Raw genomic sequence first — 25,069 nt, forward strand, 5'->3', positions numbered from 1 at the left:
AGGAGGGAAGTTAAGGAGAATTACAAGAAGTGGGTTATGTTAGAAGAAACGTCTTGGATGCAAAAATCAAGGGAAATTTGGTTGAAGAAGGGGCATAGAAACTAGAGTTTTTTTCACCGAATGGCAAATCCGCATAAAAGAAGGAACCAGATGGCTAGAATCAAAATTAATGGAATGTGGATCACTGAGGACAATGAAATTAAGGAAGAACTGAGTAGAGCTTTCTAGAAGCTACTCTCAGCCACTGATGAGTGGAGACCCAACTTAAGTGATATGTCCTTTGAGAGGTTGGGCTCTATGGAGGCGGAAGGGCTGGAGAAACCTTTTACAAGGAAGGAGATTTTTGGTGCTCTATCAGATTTTAAAGGAAACAAAGCTCCAGGCTCGAACGGTTTCTCCATGGCTTTTTGGCAATTTTCTTGGAGTTCGTTAAGGATGAGGTGATGAATTTTTTTAGGGATTTTCATGAAAATGAGCGTTTTGTTTGGAGTGTGGACTCAACCTTCTTAGTGTTGATTCCAAAGAAAAGGGATGCGGAGGACTTGAGGGATTTCAGGCCTATTAGCTTGGTGGGGAGGTTGTATAAGTGGTTGGCTAAGGTGTTGGCTAATAGGTTAAAGTTGGTGCTAGCCAAGGTGATTTTCAATGCCCAAAATGTGTTTGTGGAAGGTAGGCAAATTATGGATACAGTGCTTATTGCCAATGAAACCATTGACTCGATTTTGAAGAGTAAGGGTGGAACAATTCTCTGCAAGCTGGACATTGAGAAGGTGTATGATCATGTGGAGTGGCACTTCTTGTTTTCGGTTTTAGAAAAAATGGGTTTTAGGGAGAAGTGGATAAGATGGATAAAGTGGTGTGTGTCTACTGCTAGTTTTTCGGTTCTAGTTAATGGCACTCCTACGGGCTTCTTTCAAAGTTCTAGGGGTCTTAGGCAGATAAATCCTCTTTCACTTTACCTGTTTGTGGTAGTGATGGAAGCTCTTAGTTGCCTCATAAAAAGAGCTGTTAGGGGAGGCTTTTTGTCACCTTACTAGGTCAGGGATAGAGGGGGTGAAGGGGTAAAAATCTCCCATTTTCTATTTGCTGATGATACCCTGATTTTTTGCAAGGCTAACGAGGACTAAGTGACCTTTTTGAGCTGGTTACTTATGTGTTTTGAGGCAATATCAGGGCTGCAAGTAAATTTGGATAAAAGTGAGCTGATCCCAGTGTGCAATGTTGAGAATGTGGAGGAGTTGGCTTCTGAGCTTGGTTGTAAGGTGGGTAATTTACCTTTCACTTACTTGGGGATGCCATTGGGTGCTCCTTTCAAGTTGTGGCAGCTTGGGATGGAGTGGAGGAGAGATTCCGTAAGAGATTGCCTATGTGGAAACACCAATATATCTCCAAGGGAGGGAGAATTACTTTGATTAGAAGCACACTGTCCAACTTGCCTATTTACTTCATATTTATTCTACAAATGCTAAAGGGGGTCAGATTAATGTTGGAGAAGATTCAGAGAGATTTTTTGTGGGGAGGTGGGGCCCTAGATTGGAGACCTCACTTAGTAAGATGGGTAATAGTGTCTTGATAAGAGAAAAGGGGGTTTGGGGGTTAAGAGTCTTTCTACGCTTAATAAGGCCCTCCTTTGAAAATGGAGTTGGTGTTTTGCGAATGAGAGAGGGGTTTTATGGAACCAAGTAATTAGAGGGAAATATGGGGAGGAATGAGGAGGGTGGTATTCTTGGGATGTAAGAGAGGGGTATGGTGTAGGGTTGTGAAAAGCAATTAGGAAGCTTGGGCACATTTTGAGCAATAGAATATTTTTTGTGGTGGGGAATGGCCAAAGGGTGAGCTTTTGGAAGGATAATTGGTGTGGGGATACACCTTTATGTGCTTCCTTCCCTTCTCTTTTTGCCCTAGCTGACAAAGTCACTTTACAAAGCTTTAGAGCCGGGCTCTTCAGTTTTATTTCCAATGAAGAACATTTGGAAATCATGTGTGCAGCCAAAAGTAAGCTTCTTCGCTTGGGAGGCATCTTAGGGCAAAGTTCTAACTTTGGACCAAGTTAAAAAGAGAGGTTGGGCCTTAGCAAATAGATGTTATTTTTGTCAAGCAGAAGAGGAATCCATTGACCATCTCCTTCTTCATTGTGAGAAGACAAGGGCAGTGTGGGAGATGCTTTTCACTCTTTTTGGAGTGTTTTGGGTGTTTCCATCTTCAGTTAGAGAAACCTTTTTGGGTTGGAATGGATTCTTTGTGGGAAAAAGACACAAGATGGTTTGGAGAGCGGGTCCCCTTTGCATTTTTTTTTGGACAGTTTGGAAGACAAGAAATAGAATTGCCTTTGAAGATGAGGTGTTGTCCATCCAAAGGCTAAAAACTTCTTTTCTTAACTCACTTTGGTTGGAAACTAAATTGTTTATAAGAGATGGTCCATCGACCTTTTTGGAGTTTTTTGATTGGGTGGGTTTCGATTAAGGGAGGGGCTGTTTTTTTGTACATCATTGTGGACGGTTTTTTGTTTCTCTTGTTAGGGGGTGGGTATTTCCTTTTCTTTTTTGTACATTTTGAGTTGTTATTTTAGCGCCTCCTCGTAATACAATACTTCTCTTATTAAAAAAAAAAAAAAAAAAGGTAAAAAAAAGTGTACCAATAAAAAAAATAGTTTAATTTTTTTTTTTTTCATTTTCTTATTTTTTAACACATAAAATAATTAAAAAAGTTACTTCTCAAATAAAATAAGTTATAAAAATTGATTTTATTTATTTATTTATAAAATAATTTTTTTTAATATAATTATTTTTTAAAAAATGAATCGGGGTGAGGTAGGAATAGGAAATTCTCATGCTCAACTATCCCTGCCCCAAGATTTATATAAATGGAACAGGGTCGAGATGGGGGTTACCCATCTTGAATCCACCCTATTGTCATCCCTAATTGTTTTAATATGATATTTTAAAAGATATTATGAATTCTTTGATATGGATTGTTTAGATTTATTTTTAAAATTAAAAGCTCTATAAATAGAGAAATAAATAAGTCAATCGAGAGGCTAGATATATAGTGCAAGATATTATTTGCTTACCAAATGCATATATTGCTTATGTATTATTCTTGATTATAACTATTACATTTTTCAAGAAACCAAGGTGCAAGAGGTCTTAATGAGTTTGGTCAAGAGCTTAGTAGTGGGTAGATTTTAGAATAAGGAGATGTGAAGGCAAAGGAGGCAACTGGAGGTATACATTGTGGTTTTTTGGGATAATAAAGGCATAGGGAGGCTCACAATAAAAGTAGATGTTTACTCAATCTCTTGTCATTTCAAAAGCTTTGAAACTAATCTTATATGGATGTTTGTGGCTGTTTAAGTGCTAGTTCAAGGAGGGAGTAGGAAGACTTTTGGGCTGAATTAGGGAATATTAGAGGGTTTTAAGGAGGCTCTAAGTGTGTCGATGGGTGTTTTAACATGGATAGATTCTTGAGGGAAAGGAGGATTGTGTTAAGCTCTCTTTAGATATGAGAGGTTTTACTTAGACAATGGAGTTGAATTTGCAAGATATCACACTGATTAGGGTGGCCTTTTTGAAAAAAAATTTGATCTCAAGAGTGGACTAATTCCTTATGTTGAGAAATTGTAAGACTCATTTTAGTAGCCTATTGCAAAATCAAGAGAATTATGGCTCAAGAAGGATGATAAAAATATCATAATTTTTCACTAAATAACTAACACATGTAGGAGAAAAGAATTAAATTCATAAAATAGAGGTGAATAGTGCTTGGAAGGATTTTGATGTTAAGGAGGGAGTGTTTGGTTCTTCTCAAAGTCTTCTATCTAAATCAAGGGATTAGAGACCTAGCATTCATGGGAAGTCTATTTTAATTCTTTGAGAAGAGGGGATTTAGGGGGTTTAGATTTACAAAAGAGAAACTTTTTGTCTTTATCTATGTTGAGTATGGATAAAACTTTTAAGCCACATGGTTTCACCATGGTCTGGACAATATTGTTAAGATTTGTGAAGGATGAAGAAATGGCTTCTTCATGAAGTTTCTAATCTTGTATAGACTATATTGTGATGAAGCTTTTATGGTCTTTTGGAAATATTGTTAAGATTTGTGAAGGGTGAAGTAACGGTTTCACCATGGTCTTTTGGCAATATTGATATGAAGCCTATATAGACTCCTAGTAACGATATTGGCTTAGAGACTCAACAGAATTATTGAAAGTAGGGTTTCTAATCCTCATTATGTTGTTATGGAAGACAGACAAAATTTGAATACATTGTTTCTTGCAACTGAGGTCATGGATTTTAGGTTGAAGAGTTCCAATGGAGGAGTAATATTTGGTGAACTAGAAATCAAGAAAGCTTACAGCCATATCAACTATTGAGATATCCTTCTATTAGTGCTTGAGAAAATAGGTTTTGTTCAGAAGTGCATTGATTAGATCAACTTATGCATCTCAAGAACAAGGTTCTTAGTGTTAGTGAATTGCACTTGTACTAACTTATTTCAAAGCCCAAGAGGATTAAGGTGTCGGGATCAACTCTTTCCTTATTTGTTTTGTCCATAGAAGCTCTAAATTGTTTTATTAAAAAAGGCTAGGAAAGCTGGTTTCATCTCAAGTTTCAAGATAGGAGGGAGAGGTGGTGAGAAGATGGAGATGCCCCATATCTTGTTTGCAAATGACATGCACTTCCACTTTTGTGACATTTGCAAAGAACAATTAAGGTATTATAGTTGGACTCTTGTGTGGTTTAGTGGAGTTTTTGGTTGAAAATTAATTCGGCAGATCTTATTAATTCTAGTAGATGGTGCATAATATGGAGTTGGCTACTTTGTTGGTTGGTGGGGTAGGTGAGCTCCTCATTACCTACTTAGGTCTTCCTTTAGGAGCCTTGTTTAAGTCATTGATGATTTGGGACATGGTAGAAGAGAGATTATTGCTTTGTGGAAGTCGCAATATCTGTTAAAAGGCTGAAGGCTCAAGTGGATTAAGAGTACTCTATCTTGCCTACCAATATATTTTATGTTATGGTTTGTTGTTCTAAGAAAGGTGAGCTTAAGACTTGAGAAGATTTAAAGAGATTTCCTATATGGGAGTGGAGCCCTTGAGAACCAACCTCATTTGGTGAGATAGTCAATTGCTTGTATGGAGAAGAAGAAAGAAGGACTTGGTATCAAAGATCTATCTATCCTTAAGAAGGCTTTGCTTGGAAAATGGAGCTAGAGGTTCACTACAAAATGGGAGCCTTTATGGAAGCATGTCATAGTTCTGAAGTTGGGGGAAAAAATTAGTAGTTGCTTTTCTATAGTTGTGAGGGAAGGTTTCTTTGGCATTGAATAGGTATAAGAAGATTGGATTGCTCCAACCCAATGCCATCAAGAATTCCTTACATATTGTGTGGAAACATGTTCATCTTCCAAATTTTTTCCATTCCAATATTTTTCTATTAGACCTTCCTTTTTTTCTTTTATCAAGCATAATGATGTGAATCAAGATTTAATGAGTATTAATAATGCAATCCTAAGCAATTTCTCTTTATCAATCTGAGAAGTGCACTGTTGGAGCTAGGTATCCAAAATAAATTAAGTACATGTATTAAGATAAAAAGGCTACTTATTTCACAATAATATTTTTCACTCTTTCATAAACTAGGGATACCTATCTAAATTTCTAATTCTAGTTTCAATAAATAGGGCCTTCCAATGAGTCTATTAGACTTGTCTCTATATCAACAGAATCTATGATCCATGCATAACAAATTAGCATGGTATATCCATATCATATCATGTGAATAGTAAAGGGCTTTACTTTTACATTTTTTTTTTTTAATATAAAAATCATTATTTTATTCACATTCAAGCAGAGAATTTGAAACCTTGTAAAAAGTAGGGATATGGGAAGGACCGAACTTGTCACACAGGTTGCTGACGTACCCAATATGAAATCAGGTCCAAACATAGTTTGGAACCATACGAAAACAAAGAAATGATACTCTTCCTCTTCCCCCTCCCATCCTTTTCCCCCCCTTTTTTTCCTTAGACCTCCAAAGCACATCACTGAATCAAGGAAATAAAGCATGGTTTTTTCAGGAGAGGTTCCTCTTATACATTCTTTTGTGATCTATCTTTTTGTATAAATCTCCTTGAATAATAGAGGTTTTTAGCGGTTTAGATCAGGTTTGTATATTTATGGGAAGGATTCCTCATCCCTCTCATGAAATCTTTTTACGATATTAATACAATTCTTGTTTCTAATAAAAAATAGGAAATAAAGCATTGAAGCATTAGAATAGAATACTTCTAATGTCATGAAGAAGGAATTAATGTTAATAGACCATCTATGAAAACCAAGAAATAGTCAATCAGACCATGAGACTATAAAGACCATAGGTAAAGACGTCTCATACAACCATGATGAATAAATATCAAAGATGACTGAATCATGGATTCTACAACCAATGAGGTCCTAACTATATACAAGAGCACACCAAGAGGCTCCTTCCCAAGGTATAAAGAAAATCATAAACAAGGATTTGAAGGAAAAGCTAAATGTAAGTGGCTCAACTAGCTAGCTAGTGATAACTCTAAGTGCAAGGGAATAGGATGAGCAAGGCTTATGAAATAATGACCACCAATCCTTTGACTACAACCTCAAACATAGTACTCCTAAGTTGATCCACATTGGTTGGCTCTAAGGACTGGTTCCCATCCAAATCCATCAACCTACCACTCTTTGCTAGCTGAACCTCTCACAGCAATCTTGATCTCCTCAAATCCTCTTCACTCACTGTCTCTCCAAGTCAACTTAGAATTGAATCTACAAGCTCAGCTCTCCTTCATTTGAAGGTCATTCCATGCAAAATAGAAGACAAAAGCGCTGTAAACTTAAAGCTCTCCAATATCTTCTACTCAAACTCGCTTCCCTAATAGAAACTTCACCCCAAAGAGCAGAGAAAATGTTTAAGCCATTCAAAACCAAAAATAAGAGTCCTCTTCAAAACAGGCTGGAGAAAATCCTCCAGAGTTTCCCTCAAATCACCAAAAGTCTCCTAAAATCTATTCATTCTCACACCTTTTATATACCTAATTCCACATCAGATTGTGCAAGTTGTTCCACTTCAGATCTCACCATGTTATCAATCCACCTCTTATACACTCTTCACTTCACCAACACATGTAAGAGAATAACTTGAGCTTAACCCATGTGTCCCTTTCTAATCCTGGGGCACAATTGAAGAAGATTCTGGAAAAACTTGAAGTTGAGTGGAGGAGCTGCATGAAAAATGTGAAATTCTTGGAGAAATCGGAATTTCAATTTCTAGTTCCTGGTATCAATTCTGGTATTGGTTTCAAATGAAAAATGACTGATATTGGAATTTTGATGAGTGACTTGAGATGTTGCTTGTGGTATTGGATTGGGTGCCAACCAGCAATTGATATCAAAATTTAGATATGGGATTTGCGATATTGATTCTAGTATTATTTTTGCTACCTTGAGGTTTGTGCCAAATTTTGCCCATTTTCAACTTATCCAAGTTTTTGCACGTTGCTTGGGAATGCTCAAGTCAATCTTTACAGACTAAATACACATTTTGGATGTGTAGAAACCCTTGAAAAACATGACCAATACTTCTCATCAAAAAAATGTATGAGATATGAACACATATACGAGTATGCACGTAATGTGCTACCAAGGACAAAATTAGGGGCATGCAATGTTCTTTTTTGTGTGTATTCTTCTCTTTTTATCATCAATTGGTGCCCCCTTTCATATATTTGGTTGTCCCTGTTGATAATGGTTTTGTTTGCCTATACCCTATAAAAAAAATTCAAAATTAGAATATCAATAAAATCTTATTATTGTATTTTGTTACTAGAAAATTTAAGTGAATTAGTTATATTAACATTGAGAGTAATATCTTTGTAAACCTTAAATACAAGCTAGATTTTAAGCCTCATTTACATTGATCTACATCTCTCATGTACTCATGCCTCACATACACATGCTACTTATTAACAAAACAAGGAGAGTTTAAAATTTTGTAGGCTTCATAAGCATCGATTGCGGGATAAATCCGGGTTCCAGCTATTTTGATGCCTTAACCGAAATATACTATGCATCAGACTCAGAATTCATACACACTGGAATAAATTATGATGTTTCTGAGGAACACAGACCTAGGTTTGAAACTCGAGATCAGCAGCTCATGAATGTGAGGAGCTTCCCTGAAGGAGCCAAGAATTGTTACACTCTTCGACCGCAACAAGGCAAAGATCATAAGTACTTGATCAGAGCTTCCTTCATGTATGGGAACTATGACTCCAAAAATCAGCTTCCAGTGTTCAAACTATACGTGGGTGTTAATGAATGGGACACTGTGAAATTCAGCAATTCATATGATGTTGTTCGGAAAGAAATTATACATGTCCCGAGAACAGATCACATATATGTCTGTCTAGTGAACACTGGTTTTGGGTCACCTTTCATATCAGCATTAGAGTTGAGACAACTGAATAATTCCATTTATACAACTCAATCTGGATCATTGATACTCTTTAGGAGGCTTGATATTGGTTCAAAAACAAGTCAGACAGTCAGGTGAGGCATGTTGTGAGTAGGTCACTAACATTATCACCTATCACCCAATATTCACTACTTAATTTCCTTAATTTCTTTCACCTTAAGCTTGTGTATTTCTAAATGACTTAAACTAACAAATTATATATTCTCACCAGATACAAAGATGACGCTTTTGATCGTATTTGGGAACCATTCAGCCGGCCTTATTGGAAATCAGTCAGTGCATCCTATAGTAGTGATAGTTTAAGTGATAACCACTTTAAACCTCCATCCAAGGTCATGGCAACTGCTGTAACCCCTGCTGATGAGAGATATCCCTTGGAATTCCACTGGAATCTGGACAATTCTACTCGACAGTTCTATGTATACATGCACTTTGCTGAGGTTGAGGAGCTCCAATCCAACCAGTTGAGAGAATTTTATGTATCGCTTAATGGTTGGTTCTGGAGTCCCGAACCTATTGTTCCTGGAAGATTGGTTCCACATACTGGATTTAGCACACATTCCATAAGTGCATCATCTGAGCTATCACTTTCAATTTATAAGACACATAGATCCACTCTTCCACCAATTCTCAATGCTTTGGAGATTTATGAGATAAAACAATTGTTTCAATCATCAACTGTCCAGAGCAATGGTATGTGCCTTTGTCCTCATATTTCTTAAGGAATTATAGAGAATAGGATTATTGTCTAGAGCACCCTCAAGTGCCTCTTAAGATTATTTAAACTGTGGGAGGCAACACAGAAACCTCCTCTTGACAGATTGGATTCAGTCTGGGACTGGGTGTATCTTTGTCTGATTCCATGAGAATGTACTAGATTTAGGATTTGGATTTGGTGATTTGAATTCTTACTTCCAATTTTGCCATACTAAATAATTCTTCTCAATTCGTGATCTGTATTTTTCTTTTCTTTATGGTTTGTAACATTTAAAAAGCCCACACATGATCCACTTACTCCTTTGTCTATTCTTGGAAATCAAAACTAGTTGATGCTATCAAGAAAATCAAGATGGTGTACAAGGTGAAGAAAAACTGGCAAGGAGATCCATGTCTTCCCATTGAGTTCTCATGGGATGGCCTGAGCTGCAGTGACAGCAATTCCATTTCCCTTAGTATCATCTCTTTGTGAGTTTATGCACCAAAAAAAAAAAAAAAAAGATTTGCAGAAACATAATTTCAATTAATTATTACTGTTATTGTTATTAATTTTTCTTATCTTCAGTAAGTGGAAAAGATTTCTACAAACTAATGTCACTCTAACTAGTAAACAGGAACCTTTCATGGAGCAAGTTAACCGGGGAGATAGATTCTTCATTCTCCAGTCTCACATCATTAAAATATTTGTAAGTACCATATATATATATATATATATCTCTATCTATCTATATATATATATGAAGTGGTGGTGCTTGGTAGCTAAGAAAAGTTTATGGTAATGGGCTAGAATTTCATCTATTCTTTTGTTTTAGATGCAATGCTGTCAAGGATTGACCGCTTGCATTCACATTCCCTTGTCATATTGAATAGTACAGCTACGTACTAAAGCAATCCCTTTCATTACAGAGATTTATCTTACAACAGTTTGACTGGAAAAGTGCCAAACTTTCTGTCCAAACTTTCTTCCTTGAAGGCCCTGTAAGTTTTAGAAATCTATTCTTCACAAAACTTTATCTTAATTGATCAATAAAAGAACCTGATGCCCAAATTCTGTGTTCATTTGCAGGAACTTGTCAGGGAATAATCTGACAGGTTCAGTTCCATTGTCTCTCCTTGAAAAATCTAGAAATGGATCCCTGTCTTTGAGGTCTGGTTGCTCAAAATTAACCTTTATTTGAAGTTTTCTTGGTGGTTAATCATTTCATTTTTGGTAGCTTTTCTCAGTTACAACTTTTCTTTCAGAATCCTGGACATATTTTTATTTCCTTTATTTTGAAAAAAAATATGTTTTTCCTGCCACTCTGACATATATTAGCTTTGTTGATGGTAGATTGGATGGGAATCCACATCTTTGTAAGAAAAACTCTTGTGAGGATGAGGAAGAGGAGGGCAAGGAGAAGACGAAGAATAATGTTATTGTTCCAGTAGTTGCATCCATTATTTCAATTCTAGTCCTCTTATTAGGTGAGGTAGCAGCCCTGTGGATATTTAAAAGGAGACAACAATACGGTATTCTTCTTTTTCATGGGTTATTTTAAGAAAAAACTTGTGACAATGCTGATTACATTTACAATGATCTAACTAGCTGTGATATTGTTGTGAATCAACCTAATTAATGAAGATGGTATGAAATTGGACTCTATGAACTGCCACGTTAGTTACTCTGAGGTTGATAGAATCACTGATAACTTCAAAAAAATGCTTGGCCGAGGAGCATCAGGAAAAGTTTACCTTGGCCATTTAAGTGATGGCACCGAAGTTGCAGTCAAGATGCTGACACCTTCATCAGTTCTAGTGTTTAAGCAATTCAAGACTGAGGCAAGCTTCTCTACACTCGCGTTCAAATGATTCTGATTTTGAACTGGCTATAGCTAGTGTTCAGCTACATAGCTAGACACAAACAAGAAGAAAAATCAATTTGAATGTCGTTGGTTGTGTTGATTTGAATGACAGGCTCAGCTGTTGACAAGAATTCATCACAAAAACTTAGTTTCTCTAATTGGATACTGTGATGAAGGTTCAAGAATGGTGCTCGTTTATGAGCATATGGCTGAGGGGAACTTAAAAGAGTATTTATCAGGTACCTAGTTGTGTTATACCAATGAATGAGATTTCAATGTGGTTATTTTAATTCCTTCCATACCCCATTAAAACTTGTTTGTTAGAAATAGAGTGAGTTTCAACATTCATGTCCAAAAACCATGCAATTTGACAAAACCATAGAATAGTTCTAAGATAGTTACCAAAATAACAGCTAAATTCAAGATTTGAAAAATATTATTATGCTACATTTTGATTATTTCTGTGGTATTTTCAAGTAAATGCAATAGCCTAATAAAAATTTAATTCATTATGCATGCGTGCAGGTAAAAAAGAAATTGTCTTGAGTTGGGAACAAAGGCTTCAAATAGCAATTGATGCAGCACAAGGTTCACTAATTAATTTTTTTTTTATAAGTACACAAGGTTCACTAATTAATGAGCATATGAACTTAAAAAATTTTCTTTTAGCTGTCTAGTTCTTTTTTCTACTATTTTTTCCTGAACTAATTGAATTGGAATTTGAATTGTAGCACTGGAATATTTACATGATGCTTGCAATCCACCCATAATCCATAGAGATGTAAAACCTGAAAACATCTTATTGACCAAAAAATTTCAAGCCAAAGTTGCAGATTTTGGGTGGTCTAGAAGTTTGCCCTCTGAAGGTGGAAGCTATGTATCAACTGCAATTGTTGGCACACCGGGGTACATTGACCCCGAGTAAGTTTTGTTATTTCAATGAAATCCAATGCTATTAAATTGATGGGTATTGTAGCAAATCAATAAAGTGAAACTTATAACAGAATTTGTGTCGTCATTTCAATTTGATTGGGCTTTAAATCATTGTTGTTGTTTAGTATGAGTTGCTCTTTAAGAATTGACTGTTACTTCTTTCAACATACAAGCAGCTAAGCAATTGAAAATTTTGTCAGTACCTTTTCTTTTAGAACAAACTGAATTTCAATTTATTTATTTTTTAGTTTAAATCAACTGAGGTTGTTAGCATGTTTTTTCATGTAGGTACAACAGAACCTCATTACCAAGTAAGAAAACCGATGTTTATAGCTTTGGGATTGTTTTATTGGAGGTTATTTCGGGTCAACCTGTAATCATAAAGATCACAAAAGAGAGCTCATGTAACATAGCAGATTGGGTTCGCCTAGTAACTGCAAAAGGTGATATAAAAATGATTGTAGATCCAAGGTTACAAGGAGAATTTGAAGCCAATTCTGCCTGGAGAGCTGTAGAGACAGCAATGTCTTGTGTGCTACTCAGCTCCACAGATAGGCCAACCATGAGTCATGTAGTAGTGGAATTAAAAGAATGTCTGAAAATAGCCATGGTCCATGAAAGAACTGACAATGCGGAAGAGGACCAGGGTCCTGTTAGTATTGAAGCTGTCCATGAAAGAACTGACAATGTGGAAGAGGATTGTGATCCTTTTGGTAGTGAAGCTGCCTATGAAAGAACTGATGATGCAGCAGAGGACCATGGCCCTCTTGGTGTTGAAGCTGCCCATGAAGTAACCAACAATGCCAAAGAGGACCAGGGTCCTGTTGGTATTGAAGCTCCACATGAAAGAAATGACAGTGGGAGAGAGGGCCATGGTTCTGTTGGTATTGGAGCTGCCCATAAAAGAAATGACAATGGGGAAGAGGACCAGTGTCCTGTTGGTATTGAAGCTGCCCATGAAAGACATGACGATGGGAAAGAGGACCATGGTCCTGATGGTATTGAAGCTGCCCATGAAATTACTGACAATGCAGAAGAGGACCAAGGTCTTGTTGGTATTGAAGCCACCCAAGAAAGAACTGACATTGTGGAAGAGAACCATGGTCCTGTTGGTATCGAAGCTGCCCATGAAAGAAATGACAATGATGAAGAGGACCATGGTCCTGTTGGTATTGAAGCTACCCATGAAAGAACTGATAATGTGGAAGAGAACCATGGTCCTCTTGGTAGCGAAGCTGCAATGGCTATCCAAGAAAGGTAGAGATGTTTGTCAAAAAATGGGTACATATATACTGTTGAGGGCTGCTCAATTCATAGTGCAAATCCTTGTCTCTTTGGTGGCCTTTATTTGGAAAAACACACTTCTTTGAAATTACATGATTTCATAGAGTTCTGATTATCTATAGGATAACCTTTCCACATTTCTTGTGGTACAATCCTCTTCCCTTCAATTATTTTAAATTAGTATGAAAAATTTTAGAAAATTGGGTATTTGCAAGAAGGCATTTGTTGTGTTTAAGTGAGGGGAAGTGCTTGTTTTCTTCATTTTGATTCTTTTTTCTTTTTTCCCTAGAAGTTCTATCCAACAAGAATGAAGTCAAACAGCCAGTAAATTATAAAAGTTCAAGGAGTATTTGATAAAAAATAGCAATGATTTTTCAATGGTTCTTGTTCCCACTTTTACATATATTATCTGTTTTGACGCTAGCTTGGAGTTTCAACAGGAATCTGGATTTTTGTAGGACAAACTCATATGGGGCGGCCAAGGAAAAGAAGAAGGAGAAGAAGAAGAATGTTGTAGTTTCACCAGTTGCATCAATTACTTCAGTTGTTGTCCCATCAGGTGAGTTAGTCAGCTTAGGAATTTCTGAAATGAGATGGCAACATAGTTTACTCCTATTTGTTTTATGGGGCAATTTTAAGAGAAACCTTGTTATACAGAAATGCTGATTACATGTACTATGATTTTACTATCTGTAGACATTGTTGTCAAACCCAATGAGGATGATAAAACATTTGAGCCAAAGAACCAACACCTTACTTATTCTGAGATTGAAAGAATCACTGAAAATTTCCAAAAGGAGCTTGGAAAAGGAGCATCAGCAATAGTTTATCATGGTCATTTAAGTAATGGCACTGAAGTTGCGGTCAAGAAACTGTCACCTTCATCAATTCTAGGGTCAAAGCAATTCAAAACTGAGGTAAACTTCTCTATACTTGCATTCAAGTTATTCTGGATTTGAACTCGCTATAGTGTGGTTACTCATTACCAGACAAACAAAAAGGAAAATCAATTTGAATGTTGTGGGTGTTGATTTGAGTGACAGGCTCAGCTTTTGACAAGAGTTCATCATAAAAACTTGGTTTCTCTATTTGGATACTGTGATGAAGGTTCAAACATGGTGCTCATTTATGAGTACATGGCAAAGGGGAATTTAAAAGCATATTTATCAGGTACTTAGATTTGCTGTTAATGTGCCTCTTTGAAATTTGATTAATCAGAATAGAATCATTTTAAACATTCATGTCTAAAAATCCCATATTTTGAGAGAACCATTGAGTAGTTCCAAAGACAGTGCCAAAACTATGGATGAAATCATGATTTGAAACTACTGTTCTGCTAAATGTTGATGATTTCTGTTATATTTTCAACAGCAAAAGCTCATGCAATAAAGATTTGATTTATTATGTCATATTTGCAGGTAAAACAGAAGCTGCCCTGAGTTGGGAACAAAGACTTCGAATAGCAATTGATGCAGCACAAGGTTTGCCAATGAGCAGATAAATTAGAAATTTCTTATATCCGTCTTGTTCCTTTTTATGCCTTTTTTCGTAAACTATGTAAAAGTGGAATTTTAATTGTAGCATTGGAATATTTACACAATGGTTGCAACCCACCCATAATCCATAGAGACGTCAAAACTGAAAACATTCTATTAAACGAAAAATTGCAAGCCAAAGTGGCAGATTTTGGGTGGTCTAAAAGTATGCCTGTGGAAGGTGGAAGCTATGTATCAACTGCAATTGTTGGCACACCTGGCTACCTTGACCCTGAGTAAGTACCCTTTGTTACTTTAATGAAATGGATTGCTAGGAGATTTATGAATGTCTTAGCATATGAATAAAAGAAAATTAATGAAACTGGAAGCAGAGTTTCTGTTGCCATTTGAGTACCGATTGACATTTTTGTTGGTTAGCATGCATCGTTCCTTAAGAATTGACCGTCACTTCTTCCTACATACAAGTAGCTAAGGCTAATCAAAATTTTATGAGAAACTTCTTATCAAAAAAAAAAAATTATGAGAAACTTCTCTTTCAGAACAAACTCAATTTCTTTCCTTTTTCATTATCTAAATCAACTGAGGTTGTTAGACTGTTTTTCATGTAGATATCACAGAAACTCAGTGCCGAATGAGAAAACCGATGTTTATAGCTTTGGGATTGTTTTGTTGGAGCTTATTTCAAGTAGACCTGCAATCATAAAGATCACAGAAGACAATCGATGCAACATAACATATTGGGTCCGCCCCATTATTGCAAAAGGGGATATAAGAATGATTGTAGATCCAAGGTTACAAGGAAAATTTGAGACTAATTCTGCCAGGAGAGCAATAGAGACAGCAATGTCATGTGTGTCACTCAGCTCCACTGACAGGCCTACCATGAGTGACATAATAGTAGAATTAAGAGAATGCCTAAAGATAGTGATGACCCATGAAAGAACGAAAGAGGGCCATGCTTCTGTTGGTATTGAAGCTGCAATGACTGTTCAAGAAAGGTATAAATATTTGTCAAAAATTGGTACATATAGTTTATAGGATGAACACTTTTTTAAAAAAATTATTTGATTTTATAGAATTGTGATTGTGTATAGGATGACCTCTTTCCTTATCTCATGGTACAATCCTCTTCTTAAAATATTTTCAAATATGAGAATCTTCAAAAAGAAGATTATTTGAAAGAAAGAACTTGAGATGTTTAAAGTTTTGATTCATTTCTTTTTCTTCTTCTTATCTAATAAGAACATGTGTTGAAACAGTAAGTAATTATCTGCTTTCATGCTAGTTTCAATGGAAATCAGGATTTCCTTACGACAGGCTCGAATGCGAAGGCTGCGGAGAAAGAGAAGGAGAAGGACGAGAAGAAGAAGAAAAAGAAGAAAAAGAATTTTATTGGTCCAGCAGTCACATCAATTACTTCAGTTTTAGTCCCCTCTGGTGCATTAGCCAGCTTGGGAAAATCTAAAAAGAAATGGCCACATGGTATTCTTATTTGTGTTGTGGGATTATTTTAAGAACAACTTGTGATGCTGAAGTGCTGATTACATGTACTATGATATTTTCAGCTAAAGATAAGAGTTACTCCGAGGTTGCAAGAATCACGAACAACTTCCAGCAGGTGATTGGATGTGGAGCATTTGCATCAGTTTACCTAGGTTATTTAAGCGATGGTACTGAGGTAGCTGTCAAGTTGCTTTCATCTTCAACTAGAGGATCCCAGGACCTTCAGACAGAGGCAAGCTTCTGTTACTAGCATTCAAGAAGTTCTGATTTTGAACTAGCTATGGTGCAGTTATGCATTGCTAGATGCAAATGAAAATTGAAACTTAATTTGAATATTGCTGGGTGTTGGTTTGGGTGACAGGCTCAGCTGCTGACAAGAATTCGACATAAAAACTTGGTTTCTCTGCATGGATACCATGATGAAGGTTCAATCATTGCGCTCATTTATGAATATATGGTGAAGGGGAGCTTAAGAAAGTATCTATCAGGTATTTAGTTTTCCAATACCCCTCGAGGCAATCTGTGGTCATATATGTGGGCAACCCCATTGGTTTTGATAACATACTAGAAACCTATTAATAACAAAGCTAGGGCTTATATGAAGATGTGAAACCACTGTTCTGCTAATTCTTATTATTTTTGCAATATTTTTAAGTGAAGATATCATTTGGGTTTCCTTTTATAGCCCAAAACTGCCAAAACACAAAAAAGAAAATTAATTTTCTTATGCCATGAGTGCAGATGAAAATGAAGTTGTTTTGAGCTGGAAGCAAAGAATTGGAATAGCACTTGATGTAGCACAAGGTTAGACAGTGATCAGATGAATGGAAAAGTTTTCTTTACCTCTAGTTGTGTACCATAATTCTTTTTCTATACTAACCAAAGTGGAATTTGAAATTTAGGACTGGAATATCTACATGATGGTTGCAGGCCACCCATAATCCACAGAGACGTTACATCTGCAAACATCTTATTGAATGAAAAATTGCAAGCCAAAGTGGCAGATATGGGGTTGTCTAGAAGTCTACCCATTGATGATTTGACTGATATTTCCACTGTGGTTGTTGGCACACCCGGGTACCTTGACCCTGAGTAAGTGCTCTCTATTACTTCATTGAAATGCAAAGTCAACAAATTGATGGATATTTTGGGACACTAATAGAAGAACAATAATTAAACTTAAAACAGAGTTTTTCTTACTACATGAGCAATATCAGTTAATAATGTAACAATATTTCATTTAGGACAAACTCAATTGCTTGTTCTTGTTGAAGTGATAGGATTAAAAACACAAGTAATTACATAAAGTAGCCTATTAATTGAGAAGAATATATTGTCTTCCATCACTCTTGTTTAACAAATAGAGATTTCTAATAACAAAAAAAAAAAAATTAGATGTCTCAACTCAAATCAAATTCTAATTTTGAAAATTTCTTAAACTCAAGCTTACTTTTGAATTGTTCTTTTTTTTTTTTTTCTTTTTTCACATAGGTATTTTCAATCCAATAGGGTGTCTATGAAAAGCGATGTCTATAGCTTTGGGGTTGTTCTGCTGGAACTTGTTTCAGGCCAACCTGCACTGATAAAGAGCACCAACGGTATAACTGATCACCTAATCAATTGGGTTCGACCCCTGATTGATAGGAGGGAAATAAGAGGAATTGTGGATCCAAGGTTAAATGGAGACTTTGACATTAGTTCTGCCTGGAAGGCTGTAGAAACAGCAATGGCTTGTGTAAGATTCAGCTCCGTTGATAGGCCAACCATGAGTGACATAGCATACGAATTAAAAGGGTGTGTAAATTGTTTAGCAATAGCAACTGGGGATGTGGAAGAGGACCTTGGTTCTTTTATTATTGAGGATGCAATGCTTCACCAACCAAGCTAGAAATATTTGCAAAATGTGGTGCACATCTATTTGTATTTTCTTGCCAATTCAACAAAATAAATTGAACCTGTCATGTAACAGTTTAGAGCAAGGTACGCACAGGTAGTTTCTTGTAAAGAGTCGTGCTTAAATTAAATGACTTGCTCTTCTCTTGATACATATTGAATGTTTTTTATATTCTACGTATTTGATTGACTTGCTATGTGATGAATATTGGAGTGAAAAGCTACACATATATGCATGTTTCATGCATATATGAAATCTTTTACCATCTGTGTGGTTGGTGTTTTGAAGGTTTCCTTATTTTTTGGATAACAGTTCTCCGATTTGAATAAAAGGATGTCCTTGTTATATAGAAAAAATGAAAATAAAAATAAAATTTGAGTTAGTTAAGTTATAAGCACAGGATGTCCGCCCATCTCATGTCACCAAATGAGATTGGTGAATTGGAGCCATTGTTTTCCCATACTCATCAATTCTTAGGGAGTAATATTATTGCCAACCTAACAAAAGCTCTCCTCAACATGATATTTTTAAGACTTGAACTCATAACTTGGCTTTAATATCACTTGTTATGAATTAGTCATTAGTTATTTCATATTAAATGTCAATAAGGTCAAACTAATCTCTTCATATGGTTTGAATCATGCCAAAATCCAAGTTAGCTAATAATTGTGGACGTACTTTGAGTTTGATCATGAATGACCATTAACCCTAAAAACCCTAAGGTCGACTTGAAGAGGTGATAACCAAGCTGTAAGGGGTGAAACTAGATATACTGGAATGGAAGCATAAAGATTTAGGAAGAAGATGAAGAGACACAATTGGTAAATGAGAAACTCAATGAATTCAAATAAGGTTTTGTCTTGATATTAATCAGAAAAATACACTCTGTGTAGTTAAATTAAGAGAGAGTATGATAAACTTAATTTATCGAGGTACTGTTGATGCTTGGAAGTCGTTGATCACTATTTAACTTTGATTTGCCCTATCTATATCCATCTTAAAGCCTAATCTACAAGAGGAGTGAAGCCTATAATAAGTTAATAAATAAAAACTTTAATTTGATTCATCATCTTGATAGTATTCGAGGAGGATTGAACTAAAAAGGAATATTAGGTTTCAAATACAATATTGAGTTATAAAACTTAGTTTGATCATAAATGACCATCACCAAAGAGAGAAAGCTTTGTTTGCACCAATTTTTAATTCTACCATTGCATTGGGGATATTCTAAACTTTAAGATACACAAGTTTCCACCAAGAGTTTGCTTTTCTTAAATTGTTTGTAGAATTTGACTTCATAAAAACCAACTTCTTTTGAATTTAGGGTTAAGTTAAATTTTGCTTTTGACTATTCATTACTGATATTTCTGAAGTCAATCCTGAAGGATTATAAACTTAGATATTGCATACCATAATTATCCATTCTCAACTTTTTCTAGTTGGGATAGCTATGTGACTAAGGGAATATTTAAGATAACTGAGTTAAGAGAACTTGATCTAAATCAAGAGCATAACCTTGTGATTAGAAAGTGTTGAGCCAACAATGATATAATACTTCTAGATTATGATAAATTTCCCTTTTTTTTTTTGGAATTAAAGTCTAACAAACAAGTGATGGTATATTCATCTCACAAAAATATGTCATAGACATTCTAAAATGATTCAAGATGGAACTACCAACAATAATTTACACTCCTATTGTAAATTGATTAAAGACAAAAAAAAAAAAAAAAAAAAAACATAGGTGAATTTGTAAATCCCACATATTTCAAGGGCAAAATGGGAAGCAGTCACTATTTTGATCATGTATTGTCCATGGAGCAAGAATTATGAATCAATTTATAGAAAAAAAAAAACCAACCTATAACAATCACACTTACAAGCAACAAAACATTTGAAGTATATAAATAGTACTCGTAATAATGAAAATTTTTATTCCCACTTAGGCACCCTTCAATTTAGTGAGTTACCATATAGTAATTGGTGAGATGATATGGAGATGAGAAAGGGTAGTGATGAATATGTTTTTCATTTTTTCATACTTAAACAAAATCATTCTCATGATCTTTGAGGAAAACAAGTTGTAACATTATCGATTACAAAGTTGAATATATGGTAGCAAACTTCCATAACATAGCAGTTTGGATTTGCAAAATGCCTACAAAGTTAAAACATGAATAAAAAAATTCTACAAAAATTTTGTGTTATAATAAGTATGGTATTGTATTAATAAGGAATCCAATGTTCACACAACATCCTTTTTATTAGAAAACTTGTAAAAAATGACAAAATTGAGTTTGAGTTTAATTTATAAATCAGATTATCAAGTTACAAATACTTTTAAAAAGTCAACTAATTCAATGGATGGGTGTATTTGAGAATTTGAAGATAACGCTTAATGTGTTTGACCTTAAAACTTGACTCAAGAGATTGTTGAAAATTTCAATCCAACTTAAAGTTAAATTAGAAAAAAATTAAGAATTTAAGAAATATTAGGACATATTATTATTTATTTATGTTTTTATGTTATTTATGAGTCTCGTTCAATTATAAATTGAAGTTGTAGTCCAAATATGATTATAACTTTGTTATTATATTAATTGATGAGAGTTAAATGACAATAAAATATTATTTTAATAAAAATGATTATCAAAGCCCATAATTGTTGTGATTAACTTTAAAGCCTATCTTAAGAGAGTTTGTTGAAAATCTTAATCCTACTTAAATTCAAATTAGAAAAATATTAGAAATTAAAAAAATATTAGAAAATATTATTACTTGTTTTGAAGTCTTGTTCAATTATAACTTAGAGTTGTAATCCAAGTATGATTATCATGCTGATTGATGAGAGTTGAATGAAAGTAAAATACTTCTTTTTTTAATAAAAGATATGCTTTGTTATTATATTGATTATGGGAGTGTTTGGTACGTGGAGATGAAGGGTGATAATAGATATCTCATTCATTTTTTCTCTCGTTCTAATGTTTGGATAAATTTTATGAAGGTAAGAATAGAATAAAAAATTATTCTAATAGAAATCAAATTCTACTTATAAGTGAGATTTCAATTTATCGTAAATAAGTAGTATTCTGATTTATTCATCTCATAAGAAAATATAAAATAGTCTAAAATTACTATTTTACCCTTGTATTTCATTCATCAAACCTCGATGCCTTTCTATCCCATAATAAAACCTTTTTTCTTTAGTCTTGTTATTTAGTAACAAAGAAAAACTCTCAAATTTTATTTTTTTAAATGAAAATAAATATATATTTTAAACTATGTGTAAGGGTATTATTGCCAATTTATTTATTTTTCATTCTTATTCCTATTATTATCAAACATTATAATGGAAACAAATAATCATTCAAATATTGAATTTCTAAATCCATCCAAACATTAGAAATGGAATCACTAAATTCATTTATATTCACCAAAAAGTAATAATAAAAACAAAATTTTCATTTTCATTCTTTATTCTTGTATACCAAACACTGTATATAAGAGATGAATGATGATAAAATAGTGTTTTTAATAAAAATTATTATCAATACCTATAATTGTGATTCCAATCAATGATTAAAATATCGCTTATATTGAAACCATCCAATACAAAATCAGGCACTCACAACCCGCAACCCCTAATAAGAGACCTAACCACCAAGGCAAACCCTTGTCCTTGTTAAATATTGTACAATAATATAAAAAATTATAATTAATAATATTTAAATATAAAATAAATATAAATTTATAAATATTTTTAAATAAAATTAAAATAATCATACCCATATACAAATGAGATTGTCGATCATTTTAGTATTAAATATATTTTTAAGTTCGATATACTATTAAAAGCCAATTATTAATCAAACCTAGTTAAATGGTAGCTAATTAATGCTATAAGAGTAACAAATTTATGTAAACACTTGTGTATAAACACCCTGCCCCATCAAAATTGGCGCAAGAAAAAAAGTTAATATTCAACAGATTTTTCTTTTTAAAAAAGGGTTGATCGGACAGATGAAAAATTGATACATTTCGGATAGTGTACCTCAATAATTCTAATATAGTACTACTGTAATTTTCTTGGCATCCAACCATCAACTTCGCTTGTTCACTCACCTCTTGTCAATCATGGTGTACATCTATATGTATCTTGAGTAATAGTGCTCATGTCATTTCAATTGAAACCATCATATAATAGTTTACGACAAGGTATGGTCCCCAGAAGTAGCCTTTTGTAAAGAGTTGTGCTTAAATTAATGAGATGACTTGTTATTTTCTTGCTATTGAATATTTGCTATATTTTGCATATTTGTGCTCAACCAACAAAATACTAATAAAAATATTGAAATGAATCTATATAAAACAAAAATAAGGCCAAAATAAATATTCGAAAATGTACAAACCCAAAATATCAAAACCATTAACAAAATTGGGCTTGAATTAATAAACAAAACCTAATGAAATATCTAATATAGTCTTAGTCCAAAATTTTAAATTAATAACCAATAACAAAGTTAAAATAAATTCAATTAGACCTAAAACTCAAACTAATAAACCCAAATCATTAAGGCCCAAATGGAATAATCACATCGAATACAAGTCCAAGTAAACAAAATTCAAACCCAAATTAAAAAATTATTATTATAAAAATCAAGACAAAAGGCATTATACATTTTGCAGTCTTAGGAATGATGGTGGAGGGGAGCCATGGAGGTGAAAAAGTGGCAGTGCTGAGAAGAGGAAAAAAGAAAAGAGAAGGAAAGGAGAGAGAATGAGAGGGAATGGGGAGTTTAAGTTCAAAATAATCCATTTGTTGAAAAAATGGTAAGAATAGTATTTATCTCAAAAGATTTGTCAAATTAATCTTTTGTATCCATATAAGCATCCACATAGATTTTTTTTTAAGTGTAAAAAATCATTGTTGGTAACTATGGTTTTAAAAGTTTCATAAATATTCTTAAAACCATAGTACAGACTGTGGTTTTACAATTTTCCTTAAAACCACAATCATAGACGATGGTTTTTGTGGTTTCAAAATTATTTTTAATCCACACCCGTTTTAATAGTATTGTGATTTTAATATTATTTTTAAAATATTCTTTATCATAATAACCATAAAAAAAAAAATATTTTTTGTCATAATAACCATAAAACCACAGTTAGTAACTGTGGTTTTAAAAAAATATCATAAAATTCACAATTACATACGATGATTTTACAATTTTCTTTAAAATCATAGTCACAATTTTAAATTTTTTCATTGTAAAAAAGTTCGTTTCGGAATGGGGAAAATTTCTTACAATTTTCCATTGTCAATTTAAAATTATTTTTTTGTACAAATTATCCTTAATAAATATTTTTCGAGTGCTTTAAAATTATATATATATATATATATATATATATATATATATATATATATATATATATATATATCTTTATTTTTTTTCATATTTTCCTTAAAATTTTAAGAAAAAAATTTGGCCTATATGCATTCCCATAAAAATTTATATATTTATGTTAAATAAAATATTTATTTAAGGAAATTTGTAAGAAACAAACTTTTAGGAAAATTGGTACATCGTTAAGAAATTTTGGTACATCCATAATTTATACTAAAATAAAAAATAAAAAAACAAAGTTTTAAAATCTCATATTTTTTTTTTAGTTATGGTTACATGAGTCTCCCTTTAACTGTGGTTTTAAAGAAAATTGTAAAACCATCGTCTATGACTGTGGTCTTTATGATATTTTTAAAATCATAGTTACTAACTGTGGTTTTATGGTTATTATGACAAAAATTATTTTTTTTATGGTTATTATGATAAAGAATATTTTAAAAATAATATTAAAATCACAATACTATTAAAACCTACATGGATTAAAAATAATTTTGAAACCACAGTCACCAACAATGGTTTTTTACACTTAAAAAAATCTATATGGATGGTTACGTGGATACAAAAGATTAGTTTGACAAATATTTTGAGATGGGTACTATTTTTACCATTTTTTTTTTAACAATTGGATTATTTTGGACTTGGGTGAGAGGTGGTGTGAATGGGGAAGGGTGGGAAAAAGAAAAAAAGAAAAGAAAAGAAAAGGGAGAAAAAGGAGCAGAGAAGAGAGAGAGGGGGGCGAGTGGGAGAGTGGGCTCCCTCCATCAAGTGTCTCCCCATCATGTAAATGGTTAAGCAGGTGCAAATGGAATTATGACCAAACAAAGAAAATTCAATTTTTTATTTTTAAATTCAAAATCCTCTAGGAATTAGAAGTACAATTATTTGGAAAATATATGGGAATGACTACCGCGATTGAGGTGATGTACAAAAGATAAATTATTAATTTTAACCTCTATCACAAGCAAGATTTAAAATATTTGTAAATACGAATATATATATATATATATATATATATATATATATATATATATATATATATATAGTATACCACCAGTCGTCTAAGTACGGGTGGAATAGCTCATTGTGGAGGGTGCAGAACGTGGCAGGGGCATTGGTGAGTCCAAAAGGCATAACCAAATCAAACGGACGTTGTTCCGGTTCGTCTCCATTTTTGTGAAACTATTTCTCAAGCAAGGCAGCCGATAAGTCATCGAAGGGTTTGTGTGAATAATAGAATGGTAAGCATTACTCATTTGAAAGTGTCCCGATTTTTTCTGATTCTAATCAAAATCCATTTTTTGGACATAATAAGAATTTTTATTCTCAAATGATATCAGAGGGATTTGGAGTCATAGTGGAAATTCCATTTTCCCTACGATTAGTCTCTTCTCTAGAAGGTAAAGAAATAGCAAAATCTCATAATTTACGATCAATTCATTCAATATTTCCTTTTTTAGAGGACAAATTCCCACATTTTAAGTAT

The 25,069-nt window shown here is 33.7% G+C and overlaps 1 protein-coding gene across 7 annotated transcripts in view; it reads left to right on the forward strand.

Moving 5' to 3' along the window:
• Positions 1-25,069, forward strand: part of LOC100241278 (putative leucine-rich repeat receptor-like serine/threonine-protein kinase At2g19230) — a 70,444-nt gene that overhangs the window by 1,951 nt on the left and 43,424 nt on the right. For 2 of the 7 annotated variants that reach the window (XM_010656278.3, XM_010656279.2), the window contains exons 3-26: positions 8,035-8,587; positions 8,725-9,206; positions 9,560-9,698; positions 9,845-9,916; positions 10,137-10,208; positions 10,297-10,377; positions 10,561-10,739; positions 10,852-11,048; positions 11,184-11,310; positions 11,597-11,659; positions 11,803-11,992; positions 12,293-13,261; positions 13,747-13,847; positions 13,985-14,205; positions 14,332-14,458; positions 14,707-14,769; positions 14,870-15,059; positions 15,393-15,782; positions 16,070-16,266; positions 16,350-16,519; positions 16,649-16,775; positions 17,029-17,091; positions 17,190-17,379; positions 17,779-18,334. In XM_010656278.3, the coding sequence (XP_010654580.1) occupies positions 8,035-8,587; positions 8,725-9,206; positions 9,560-9,698; positions 9,845-9,916; positions 10,137-10,208; positions 10,297-10,377; positions 10,561-10,739; positions 10,852-11,048; positions 11,184-11,310; positions 11,597-11,659; positions 11,803-11,992; positions 12,293-13,261; positions 13,747-13,847; positions 13,985-14,205; positions 14,332-14,458; positions 14,707-14,769; positions 14,870-15,059; positions 15,393-15,782; positions 16,070-16,266; positions 16,350-16,519; positions 16,649-16,775; positions 17,029-17,091; positions 17,190-17,379; positions 17,779-18,175 (5,360 nt within the window). In that variant the 3' untranslated portion in view covers positions 18,176-18,334. Of the gene's footprint in view, positions 1-8,034; positions 8,588-8,724; positions 9,207-9,559; positions 9,699-9,844; positions 9,917-10,136; positions 10,209-10,296; positions 10,378-10,560; positions 10,740-10,851; positions 11,049-11,183; positions 11,311-11,596; positions 11,660-11,802; positions 11,993-12,292; positions 13,262-13,746; positions 13,848-13,984; positions 14,206-14,331; positions 14,459-14,706; positions 14,770-14,869; positions 15,060-15,392; positions 15,783-16,069; positions 16,267-16,349; positions 16,520-16,648; positions 16,776-17,028; positions 17,092-17,189; positions 17,380-17,778; positions 18,335-25,069 lie in introns of those variants that run through there. The other 5 variants (XM_010656280.3, XM_019222248.2, XM_019222249.2 and 2 more) reach the window with 5 other exon arrangements.

Source organism: Vitis vinifera, chromosome 9 (assembly GCF_030704535.1).
Source record: "Vitis vinifera cultivar Pinot Noir 40024 chromosome 9, ASM3070453v1".
NCBI lineage: Eukaryota > Viridiplantae > Streptophyta > Magnoliopsida > Vitales > Vitaceae > Vitis > Vitis vinifera.